General features: G+C 41.2%; 1 protein-coding gene across 7 annotated transcripts in view; it reads left to right on the top strand.

The window, feature by feature from the left end:
* FAM222B (family with sequence similarity 222 member B) overlaps nt 1-10,788 on the top strand; it is a 47,660-nt gene extending 36,872 nt beyond the window's left edge. For 4 of the 7 annotated variants that reach the window (XM_073315920.1, XM_073315922.1, XM_073315921.1 and 1 more), the window contains exons 3-4: nt 3,742-5,320; nt 9,711-10,788. In XM_073315920.1, the coding sequence (XP_073172021.1) occupies nt 3,742-5,320; nt 9,711-9,744 (1,613 nt within the window). In that variant the 3' untranslated portion in view covers nt 9,745-10,788. Of the gene's footprint in view, nt 1-1,519; nt 1,884-3,741; nt 7,912-9,113; nt 9,262-9,710 lie in introns of those variants that run through there. The other 3 variants (XM_073315925.1, XR_012155472.1, XM_073315923.1) reach the window with 3 other exon arrangements.
* The last annotated feature ends 1,582 nt before the right edge of the window (nt 10,789-12,370 follow it).

Genomic DNA, 12,370 nt, shown 5'->3' with positions numbered 1-12,370 from the left:
TTTGTAAGATTTCAAGGGAAAGCAGAGTAACCCTGAAATTTGTCCTTCACCCACATGTGTGGGATTTCTCATTGGTCTCTTATCTGAATTCTTTGCTTCCTTCCTTCCTTCTGTTTCTTAAATATAACACTGAAGACCATATCAAATACTTGAGGCAAAGAATGCATTGTCAAAAGAGCAAAAATGCCTTTTTATTGGGCAATGATCATAGTTTCCAGTGATGTAAAGACAGGTGCCTCAGGGCCTTCAAAGAAAAAGATTGATTGAGATGATGGTGGAGTAGCCACAGTTGAGACGAAGTGTGGGTTTTATATTCCTGGACTAAAAGACTAATCAACAGGCTAAAATTAACTCCTTCCCAAAGACTGAGGACTCTCATTAAACCTACAGGAAAATTGCAGCAGTTGAGAGCTTTACCCAGGAATTGGGTATAGCTCTTCTTTTTTTGTTTTGAATTTGATTATTGTAAGGATCCTTAAGGCTTGTTATACTTTAATGAATTTTAATGAAAATATAACCATAAGTAGGTTACAAAGCTGTGGTTTAAAGCCTGAATGTTAAATGCACATAAAGAAAAATGTTTTATTCGTATTGAAATTAATCAGAGAAATACGCCATTGCTAACAAGAAAATATTTCTGATATTTAGAGGTGCACATCTAATTGTTATATGGACTGGCACAGAAATCTGGAACCGATCACAAGTGATGGGGATGTTGGACAGCAAAGACACATTTTGTTTAAATTATGCTTGATATTTTCCCATTCATTTTGTCAGCTGAGGTAATCTATTTTTTTCTATCCTACGTAATCCCCATGACTACTTCACTGTAGCCTTGGAATCACTGTACTGGTCCTTCAGGTCCCCTGAGTACGCCTTAATTCCTGTTTCTGACTCATTCACAGTTTTCTCTGTTTTGTTGCCCAAATTGATCCTGCAAAGATTAGAGTCTACTGTGAAGAATAACTACTGGTGTAACATCATTACATTTTATGTAGTATATGGGGAGCCTCAGGAATATGTTCTCTTGATCAGTCCTAAGTAAATTATGGATGTTTTAGCTAGTTCAGGGCAAGAGAGGCATTGACTCTGTAAACTAGAATTACATAGGAAAGGAGGGGGAAGGTGAGGGAATGGGTTGTTAACTTGAGAGGCCAATTCAAAGGGGATTTGAAAAATGGTTTGTCAGTTACTTAAGATAGGACATCAGGTTTCATCTTGGTGCATGTTTAACTTGAACTGACCGCTTGTTTTCACTCTTAAAGTAAACTATTGTGCTTTTAAAATAAGGAACTCTGATTCAGAGCTATAGATGTGCTATAGTTGATAGATGCAAAGTGTTCAGTTTTGCATATTAAAATGTGATAAATATTTTAACTGCTACCTGACAATAATTGTAATGCATTGTCAAAGTACACCCAAGACCTTACCTACTGGAAAGGTGGCAAACTATCCAACATACTAGGTCACTAACATTTATTACCCAGTTTGATATTGGATTTCTGAAATTCTTGTCTAGTTTTTCCATAGAATGTAAAAGAAAGATGCCTTGAAGTGTTAAGCAGAAACTCTATCTGAAATTGGCCAAGTTCACACAACCCAAGTTGCAGAAAGGCCTGGATTCCCTTCAGCCTGATCAGTTAACTCTTTCATCAGAATTACCTAGCATGTTTCCAAGGTAGGCATCTTTTGGAAAAGGCAGAGAAGATGAGAAGGAATAGAAGAACCTGCTAAAAATACAGCCAACAAAGTTTTGAGAGCTGCTGACAGAAACCTGGCAACAGAGTACTAGCATTGCCTAACTTGAGGAGACGTTCCTGACTTCATTAGAAATGCAAGGAGCTCAGTCAAAAAGGAAGTTAGAACCTGCATGACAGGGTGAGGTGAGACATGAGAACAAAGAGGATGTTCAGGTTAATAAATATCAAATTAGTATTCCCTCTAATTAGTAGGGGGGGGTGGTAGATGCCAGTGCTTAAACACCATGGTGAGAGGCATCTCAGAAACAATGAAGATGGATAGGTAAACTGCCAGCTGGCACAGCCGAGTGCATGCTGTGCTAAAGAAACAACTAGCTTATAAATATTCCCATTTTACAAAGGATATGTTTAATTTTGTTGTTGCTTCTCCTTTTGGTATCCATCCCATCATCTCTTGCATTGCCCTTGGTTTCTAAGGACAGCTTTTCTTACAGAAGCAGTGCCCTGCCTTCAGTTTTAGAGACTAAAATCATACGCTCTGTAGACAGTGATTGAAAGGGAGCTAGTAATGCTGCTTAGACCTTAACCATACTTGGTAGATAACTTCTTCTAAGCAAATTGTTTTCCAAAAGGCTATAATCAAGTGCATATGTTCAAGCAAAGGTCTGCCTCCCTAGTAGCAGCATGATCTCTGGTGGGCTGTAGTTCCTAGGTCTCTTCTGCTTGGGACAGTGAGATACCAAGCGCACTGGCAATGGCCCTGCTGGGCTCTGGAGAAGTCAGCTGCAGAACCCCCTACCAGCAAATCACTGCAGTAGCGTGTGTAGGAGCTATGGAGGAAGCTAAAGATCTTGTTCTATGAGAGGGGAGCTGCTTTTCTGGTGGACAAAATCTGCAAGGTGAAAAATCAAGCAGAAGGGGAATGAGATTATGGAAGAGCAAGCCTATATTGGAAGATTATAAAATTGCTTTTAAAGCAAAGGCTTATGGGAGGCAGCCAGTAGAGCTTTAAAGGGAAATGTGCTGTCTAATCCACAGATGCATTCCACCCTCCTAGATTTTCATATGGCCTTTGCCGAAATGTACAAATGGCAGCCTGCTGCTCAACCTTCAGCCAGGTGGATATCTGCTAAGTGAGGATAAATGGAACAGGATGGCTGTCTGGAATAATTTTGCCCACATGTGGTAGATAAATGTGCCTTTAGGATCTGTTGTGGTACCCTGATTGTAACCGTTTATTGTTAGGATACTCTCCCAAACTGTCTGTCATAGTGAATATGGAGATTAGCTGAGTAGGGATGGACAGAGGTGAAAGACACAAAATAATGCGTCTTTAGCAGAATGGGAATTATACAATATAACCCGGCTAAACTAGAATTACTAAAGACTTCTCAAAGAACCTTTGAGTATTTGCCAAAGAAGACAGTTTAAAAAATGTTAAGTGCCTCAATTTCTGAATAATGCTGACATTGAAATCCAAGTAGTTTTTATTTGAAGTGGCTTTATATGGGGCTCACACCAACATTCTGTGCATTTTTCCATTCTGTTCGCTAACTTCCTTCTCTGTTTCCTAAACTAGAAGCTCAGGATTCCAAGAACAGCTTAAGAAGGGGGCTAGGGAGGGAGGGCAGAGGCAGATTTTAAGTCTGAGAATATTCATTAGGCTGCAGCATTTGCCCGACCTCTTATCCAGCATAGAAAATAATCTGAGGTGCAGGCCATCCGATGCGTTGATTGCGGCACACCTGGTTTGTCCAGAGCTCCTCAAGGGTTAATGTAACTACCATCATTTTCTGAATAAACTTAGTTTAAGAAATGGTCTGGTTCAGTTTTTACTCCCTTCAGGCTGGTCTTGCCTGAAGTTGAGTGGTGCGTCATGTTGGTTTCCACTGATGAAGGGAATCAGATAACTGGTGCTTGCCCACTGGTTTTGGGAAGATTCGGCTCTTTTATCTTTTGAATGCTTTTATAACTTGCTTGTTCTGAGAGAACGCTGCTTCTTTCCAGGGTCAGTACTGATGGATTCCCTCTATCTCCACAGGGGACACTACACAGAAGATGAGATCTGCACAGTATCCTACCCCAGCAGAATTGGATGCTTATGCTAAGAAGGTTGCCAACAATCCACTGACTATAAAAATTTTTCCAAACAGCGTCAAGGTTCCCCAGAGGAAACACATACGCCGTACTGTGAATGGACTTGATACTTCAGGCCAGAGGTATAGTCCTTACCCATCCCAGCCCACCACAAAAACAGGCCTGCTCGCGATAGTCAAATCTCCAGCTAAAGGAATTATCAAAGACTTGGACGGAACACGCGCACGTCTGCTGCCGGAAGCAATGATGAATCCCCCTTCCACACCGTACATTGCACCTAGCACTTTAAACCACCCCCAGGCGCTTGCTCGCCAGCAGGCCCTTCAGCATGCACAGACTCTGCCACACCCCCAGAGCATACCGCAGCCGCAGACTTTGCAGCTCCCTCAGGGTATACTGCCGCCACAAAGCTTAACACACCCTCAGGGTATACCGCAGCCGCAGACTTTGCCGCACCCTCAGAATATGCAGCAGCCGCAGAGCTTGCAGCATCCTCAGACCATGGCACATCAAGCTCTGCAGCACCATGCAAACACTTTGCTGCAGCCGGGTTTACATGGAAGCAGAAAGATGCCGGATGCAGATGCGCCGCCGAATGTGACCGTGTCTACCTCAACCATTCCCCTCTCTATGGCTGCCACTCTGCAGCAGAACCAGCCGCCAGACCTGAGCAGCATTGTGCACCAGATTAACCAGTTCTGCCAGGCCAGAGCTGGCATTAGCACTACCTCAGTATGTGAGGGACAGATTGCAAACCCTAGCCCCATAAGTCGCAATCTGCTGATCAATGCAAGTACCAGGGTGTCTACTCACAACGTTCCCACTCCCATGCCTTCCTGTGTAGTAAACCCTGTAGATCATGCTGCTGCTGCTATTTCGTCTTCTGCCTCTGTTAACGTACCCATGGTAAACATCAGCAGGGTGCCGTCTGCATACCAGACTGAAATGAAATCAGTTGCATGGAACCAGCATCAGCTTGCACATCTCCAGCAGATGTGTGGCGATGCTGCTGGACCTACTGGACTTGCCGGGAAGCACCCTCACAGAGAGATTGCAGGGCAAGGTTTTCCTGGTAAAACTTCAAACTACCCTCAAGAACTGTGCATGAGCCAGTCTTTCAACTTAAAGCCCCCTATTGAGAAGCCTACACCTTCCCCACCTGTGAATGGATTGCAGGGACCCTTGCCATATACTAATGGGCACTATTTCCAGCCCATATGGAATAACATTCTGCCCACACCGAACAGTGACAGCTCTGGGTCACAGGACCTTGCCATGCCTTTTCATGGAGGACAGCCAGCAGGGGCACCACTAGATTGTGCAGCAGGAGCTCATTATAGAGCCGGAGCTGGTTCATCCAGCCAGAATAGTGTGATGCAGACCATGGATTACCTAAGTGGGGACTTCCAACAGGCGTGCTTCAGAGATCAGAGTATGGCTGTCCTGGGAAAAGTCCATCGGCCTCCCATGAACCGAGCGCCTGAACCAACTGATAGTCGAAATCTTCATATTCAGCACCCGGGGTATAGATAGGCTGCAGTCACTTTCACAGACAAAATTAGAGGTTTAGTCTTAATTTTAATTAATAAGCAAAGTATTTTTAATTTGCAAACTTGTGTGATCATTATAATCATTGAAACAAGACTTAAGGTATATTTAAAAGCTTTACATCCACATTTTTCCTCTTAGCATCAAATATATAACATGCCTTTTGTTTCAAATAACTTGATTACACTACTGCATCCCACAGCTATTTCTTCACCACAGAATCCTCTTTGCTCAGCATTTGCCTTCTACTTGGTGACTACTTGCTGGACTGTTAAGTTGCTGCAGGGTTCACAGTTGCATCTAGTAGCCAGGTCTTTAAAGAGCTAGGTAGCATAGATGCTTACATTTCCATCTAAATTTCCTCTACAGATTAAGAGCAACAAAATTTGTCAGGAAGTAGGGCTTATGTTCAACTCTAAAGCCTGTTTCATTAAATGCATTAAACGTTGACCATTTGCACTGTCTAGCGACTTATTTAATTGAAAAGAGAGCCTACTTTTGAAAGGATTTAGCTAGGGTTATATATTTAGGCATTAACATAGGAAGAAGCTTTTTGCTAGCTCTTGCAGAGAGTTCTGCATTTGTCATTTTGACTTTGGTCTATCTCCAGAGTCAAAAGCCCCTCACAGACCTTCTGGATGCTTTGTTGAGGACAGGGTATGGGAGTGGCAGTTTTAGGATGTAGGGTACATAGCTGCAATAGTAGCTGCCTCCTTCCCTCTTCGCTTCCACTTGACCATTTTAAAGCTAACTATGTCTGAACCCCTCGCTGCTAGGAGTCTGGATTTCCTGATACAAAGTGCTGTATTGAGGTTTTATTCCAGGAATCTAGACCCATTGACGACCCCACAAGGGTTCAGTTGCTCCTCCAGTAGATAGAATTAATTTCAGGGTAGATTAGCATATTTAGAAGTCTGTCTCCACTGTAAAGGTAAGGGCACATAGTGACTGGAATGGCATTCTCACATTCCGACAGCATCAATGAAATGAAATGAAGCTCTAGAGACATGGTGGGTCTTACAGCCCTGTACTCTTATATGTTAAAGCACCAACATAGATGCGATAGAACAGTTCTCATATCTGGGAATTACCATTTAAGCTATTTTTAAAGTACTCTTTTCCCAGATTCTCTGTGCCTAACTACTTCTCTTCCCTCCCCATGTCACTTAAAGCAGCTAAATGAGTTGGTGACCGATAGAACACTAACTATTGGATAACCTCAATGTCTCATTCTCTTCAGCATATTGAAACATCCCTTCTTTTAAAGCTAAATTTATTGTAAGTAGGAAGTTTCTCATCTCTGTAAATGAGACTAATACTTGATCATAATGATCACAGTCAAGTTTGGAATTAAAAAAAAAAAAAAGTAAATGCATTGATTCTTTATATGTACACTGGCTAAAAATATTGCTCTACACTGTAACTTTTAAGTGTAATATTTCTGTATGAATGTCGCCTGGTAGCGTGGGTTTGAGTAGCATTGTGTATGAGTGAACCCCCTGGCCTCTGCCATTCACTGGCCTCCCTCACAGCCCTTTGAAAAACAAAGCCTTAAGTATTTGCTCCTTGAACTTTCCTTAATGAGCATGATTTAAAATCTTAAGACATCATACAAAATTTAAAAAAAAAACCACAACAAACTTACAAGTTTTGAAGTGATGTCATAGTTGGCTAGAGATTCTTAAAGATTTTCGTAAATGGAAAAAATTAGAAAACATTTATTTGTATTTTTTAATTTAGACGTGTAGTTCTGGGCTGTAACAAATATTTAGGTTTCAAAGCTTAGCAGAGTACGTTTTCTGATTCCTTGCGTAAGATAGTACACTTACACCATGTCATTATTTAAATTCTTTTAAGTGTACTATACACCGTTCTTTAGTGATTACTCTTTAGCTAAGTTAAGCAGTCTGACTAAAGACGGATTAAATTATGTGTTGGCTTGTGTTGCCTTATATTTAAAAGGAAAAATTGCCTGATTGTGTTATGCCAAATGATAGCAACATGAAGTCCTAATTTATTGTTTATAATCGTATTCCTGCAGTCTTTGTGAAAACTGGTAAATATACATCTATGAAAGAACTAAAACCCTGAGGCTTTTCATGCAATATTTTTCTGAATACATTATCTTGGAAGCCAAGGATTGAGTCTGAAGCTGCTTCCCTTCCATTTTCCCTGTCGCCTCTTCCCCTCCTCCAAATTGATCTAAGGCTGTGCTGTGACTTTAACATTTCCCACTAAAGTAGTTACTGTAAGGTGTTCTGCTACCTGAAATATGCCTACGTTTTATTGGGTTCAGTAGCCTACTGCAAGTACAAACCCCAGACGGCGATTCATCTTCTGCCCTCCCCCCAAAACGGAGAGCTAGTGAAAGCCCATGTTTCGGCTCTTGACAAAAAGTGGTATAAATGTCTGAAGTTACGCTAATGTTACAGTAAGCCACGGGAGATAGTCTGAGAGTCTTGTCATGCGTTGTTCTGAACTAATAACTGCCAATAGAATCGTCACCTCTGAGACTTTGGCCTGATGCAGCAGGACTGTGAAGCAAAAATATTCAAGACACATCCAGGTAGGACATTCCATTAGCTGTTCAAAAAATTAGAACAATTTTGCTATTAAAACCTACTCAGATATTTCGCCTTGTTCTGAGTCCAGTTTTTATTGAAAATAACTACATTCTGCATCAGTGTCTGACTAACAGCTTTTTCTTATACTTAAGAGATTTTTACCCTTTTTTAATCAGTGTTTTTGTTCACTTACATGCTTAGTTTATAGACTCAACCTGTAAAAGAAACATTTACTCCAACATGAATCCAGCAATAAGGGTCCAATAAAGGGCCCCACTGGACATGCACTATTGCTCAAATGATGACAAAGGAGAGGGTGTTTGGTACTTAGTATCATTTGGTAGAATCTTTTTATTTTGGGACTCTTTTATGCAGAGTGATACTCTGGTGTGTTTAGTAGGAGCCATGCTTTTGACTTCTAGAAACATTTCGCAGTATTCATTCAGATTGATATTTTTCCTTCCTCCAGTTCCTGCTATAATTTTACTAATACAAAGATGAGGAACTGGTTCTAAGGAAAATATAGCATTCTGGTCCTATTCCATGCAATATTGAATGCTGTGAAAGTTTTCCTACCTAGTAGAACTCTGTTTTGCATGTGTTTAATTTGTACAGCACTTTTGTAAACTCTCTAGGCTTTCACTTGGGTCTTTGACATAGATGGGTGTCTTCCATTGGAATTTACACCACTGTTCCGATTAGAGCACTTCCAGCTTTCCACTTCTTCTCCACTGAAAGGTCAAGCACTTACGACCTCTGATGCAAATCTCTTGCATCCCCATTTCCATGTCTGGATATTGATGAAATCAATCTTTGACATTTATGGAATAATTCTTTCCTTTGGGGGGGGAAAGTAAGGAGCTAAATATTTCATATGTTTTTCTCAGTGAGCTCTGGATTATTTTATACTGTGCTGTCAGCACCATAATCTATCCCCTCCTAATGCACTAAACTGGTTCAGCAGAATATTGCTATGCAGACACTTCTGCTGGTTTCTAATGATTTACTTCTGTCCAGTGGAGGTTGTTAGTAAACAGAGCAGAGAAGGGATAAGTGTGAAAGTGGTGAAAAGGCTTCCAATGGGAAACTTCCATCTCTGCTGTATCTTTTCTGTTGAGCAGTGGCTTTGAAGCTGTTATCAGCCCAATTTGTTACAGCCCAAAGTTAAAATATTATAATGACACTTGTGAATTTTCTTTCTTAGAGAACCTTTTCTGAAGCTTATGATGTGAAAGATGTCTCCACAGAACTCGGCCATTCCCGTAGAAACCAAACAGAAATGTTTGCTGGGGTTTGCTGTGGAGAGAATCGGGAATTGCTGCTGTATTTCATTAAAACACATACTGATTATATACGCTGCTTCTCATGTGCTACGGGTATAATGAGAATCTTTTCTTTTCTTTTTTTTTTTTCTTTTGGTCTTCAGGAAAAATAAAAACTAAGCCAAAAAGTCCTTTTCCCTCTGCCCCTTCTGCTGTTTTTATGCAGTGTGAATGAATGAGGCTTGCTTGGCCTGTGGTATTCAACTGTAGCCAATGGCTGCAGGATGGACGTTTGCTGTGATAGTCTGCACTAAGAAATTCTGTGAGACTGTTACGTCGTGCAGAAAACTGCAGGCCAAAAAATGGTAAAATTCCTGAAGAAGTCTCTGTTTGGGCTGGATTTTCTCCATTCCTGATCTTTCTGTCTTGAGAGCTGTGGGGATATTTCCCTTTTAGTTTGATGTCATGAAAAATTGTTCTTAACTTGAAAGTTACTGTCACAGTCCTCCTGTCTCCTCTCCACTGCATTTTTCAGGTAGAGTGGAGATGAACTCTCCCCAGATGCCAGTATGAGTGCTTCGCTAGCTGGAACGCTTTGAATGAAGCAGAAACAAGGTGCATAGGCAAGTTGAGCACCTCTTCAAAGTAACCATCTCTTGTGAGTGTTCAATGAGAAACTTCCCATTAACCCATTGGTTTGTGGTCTGCTCCAGTTCTCCCACGCATACCTTGCTCTGGCTGCTCTTAGAAGTTGAATCCCCTTGTCAATCTAGCATAAAAGAATATTGAAAAGAAACCACCGTACCCCATTAGAGATGCCCACAGGGGTTCGGTAGATCAGGTCTCAGCAAACCCCAAAATAAACAAATCGTTCTACAACACTCAAATAGGAAAATGAGTGAGGTGGCTATGGCAAGGCAGATTAATCTACCAAGTCGTCCATCCCAAATAAACTGTGACTTGCCAGTTAGTGAAATGTACTGGCGTTTACCTCTTACTTCTCAAGTAGAGAATAGGAGGAAGATTCAGGGTGGGATTTGTAAAGTACTCTAAAAGGGTACTTTAACACATCTTATTTTAACGAGGCAGAGAGAATAAAAATCTTTGAGGAGAAGGACAAAACTTGTGCTAGTTAGGTCTGTTCCATTGCTCACCTGTTGTGTGACTTTCAGAAGTTATTAGAATGTATGCGTTTTCCATGTAAAGGCAAACTAAATCTAAGGTGGCATGTTTCTGTTTGGAAGGGTGTAACTATGGAGACTCCCTTTATTCCTGTTAAGGATTTGGAGCAAGTAACTTGTGTGTGTCATAGCCACTCAAGGTTCTTCATTTACTAGTATAATTCTTAAACCTGGATTTTAAAAGGGAGTTTAGGTCAAGTTTGCAGGATTCTCTCATTTAACTGAAGGTTATAGCCAGGCGCGCTTTTTCCAGTTTATAATGAATAGACATCTAATTTACATGATGAAGCTAGAACATAGGAAAGGTCCATCTCTCCTTGAGCAGCGAAGGGGACTGTATTGGCTTCAAAATCATCCCTCCTGGACTTACTGGAAATGCATTCAATGAACGTTTAAATCGCACTGATACTAACTCAGAGTAACAGCTGTGTTAGTCTGTATTCGCAAAAAGAAACGGAGTACTTGTGGCACCTTAGAGACTAACCAATTTATTTGAGCATAAGCGTTCATGAGCTACAGCTCACTTCATCGGATACGTACTGTGGAAAGTCTCTATGTAAAAGAATAAATGGACACAAATCAGATGTCAAGAATTATAACATTCATAAACCAGTCGGAGAACACTTCAGTCTCTCTGGTCACGCAATTACAGACATGAAAGTTGCGATATTACAACAGAAAAACTTCAAATCCAGACTCCAGCGAGAGACTGTTGAATTGGAATTCATTTGCAAATTGGATACAATTAACTTAGGCTTGAATAGAGACTGGGAGTGACTAAGTCATTATGCAAGGTAACCTATTTCCCCTTGTTTTTTCCTACACCCCCCCCTCCCCCCACGCTCTTGTTAAACCCTGGATTTGTGCTGGAAATGGCCCACCTTGATTATCATACACATTGTAAGGAGAGGTTTCAGAGGAACAGCCGTGTTAGTCTGTATTCGCAAAAAGAAAAGGAGTACTTGTAGCTGTAGCTCACGAAAGCTCATGCTCAAATAAATTGGTTAGTCTCTAAGGTGCCACAAGTCCTCCTTTTCTTATTGTAAGGAGAGTGATCACTTTAGATAAGCTATTACCAGCAGGAGAGTGGGGTGGGGGGAGAGAGAACCTTTTGTAGTGGTAAACACCCATTTTTTCATGGTTTGTGTGTATAAAAAGATCTTCTGTACTTTCCACAGTATGCAACCGATGAAGTGAGCTGTCGCTCACGAAAGCTCATGCTCAAATAAATTGGTTAGTCTCTAAGGTGCCACAAATATCTTCCAGGCTGTATATCGTCATTCCCCCGATCTCAGAACTCTTGGTATTTGGGCTGGCATGGATGTCTGGTTCCTCTAGTGGAAATAATATTCCATTTATACCATGGGTCTCTCATCTTCTCCCCAGACACAGGAATGTTAACTGTAAACTGTTATCTACTGGGGGAGGATGTTCCTTGAAATACGTATCTCCTTTACACTAGGAGTGTCTGAACTGCTTTTGCAGATGGTTCTTAAGTCACTAAAAAAGAACTCTGTTGGAATTTATTTGACCTGTTCCAAGTGTTGCTGTATCTTTCTTTGAAGGGCACGGGATAGGAGTAGGAAGTCAAGGAAGGGTTAAAATCTACCTGCCTGTCCACAAATCTCTTTCTAAGAGCTTCTACTTCACTGCTGTCTGTCTTATATAGGTGTAGTAATGAGACTCTGTTTACAAATATTAAGAGCTTGTATGAACAACCTCACAGTGAGAGGAGTTAAAACACCACCAGAAATAAGTTGCCAACCTGTTGGGGAATGTAGTAAACGCAAACTATTAAGTTAAACCAAAGGCACCTAGCATCATGCCCAAATGGCTGCAGACCAAGGAGAATGAGTTCCAATGTCTCTAGGGTCTTCCATGAAGCTCTCCCTTGGTTCAATTGGAATTAAGCTGAAATGCTGCTTCTCTGCTGGATGCTTGCTTTCATCAGCAAGGGTGCATGTGTGTGGGTTGTGTTTGTGTTGTGTTCTCTTCTCCACTCTAAATTCCCTTGGTGC

The sequence above is a fragment of the Lepidochelys kempii genome, chromosome 17, assembly GCF_965140265.1.
Source record: "Lepidochelys kempii isolate rLepKem1 chromosome 17, rLepKem1.hap2, whole genome shotgun sequence".
NCBI lineage: Eukaryota > Metazoa > Chordata > Testudines > Cheloniidae > Lepidochelys > Lepidochelys kempii.
The sequence above is the reverse complement of the archived record's forward strand: the minus strand, read 5'-3'. Positions and strand labels throughout refer to the sequence as shown.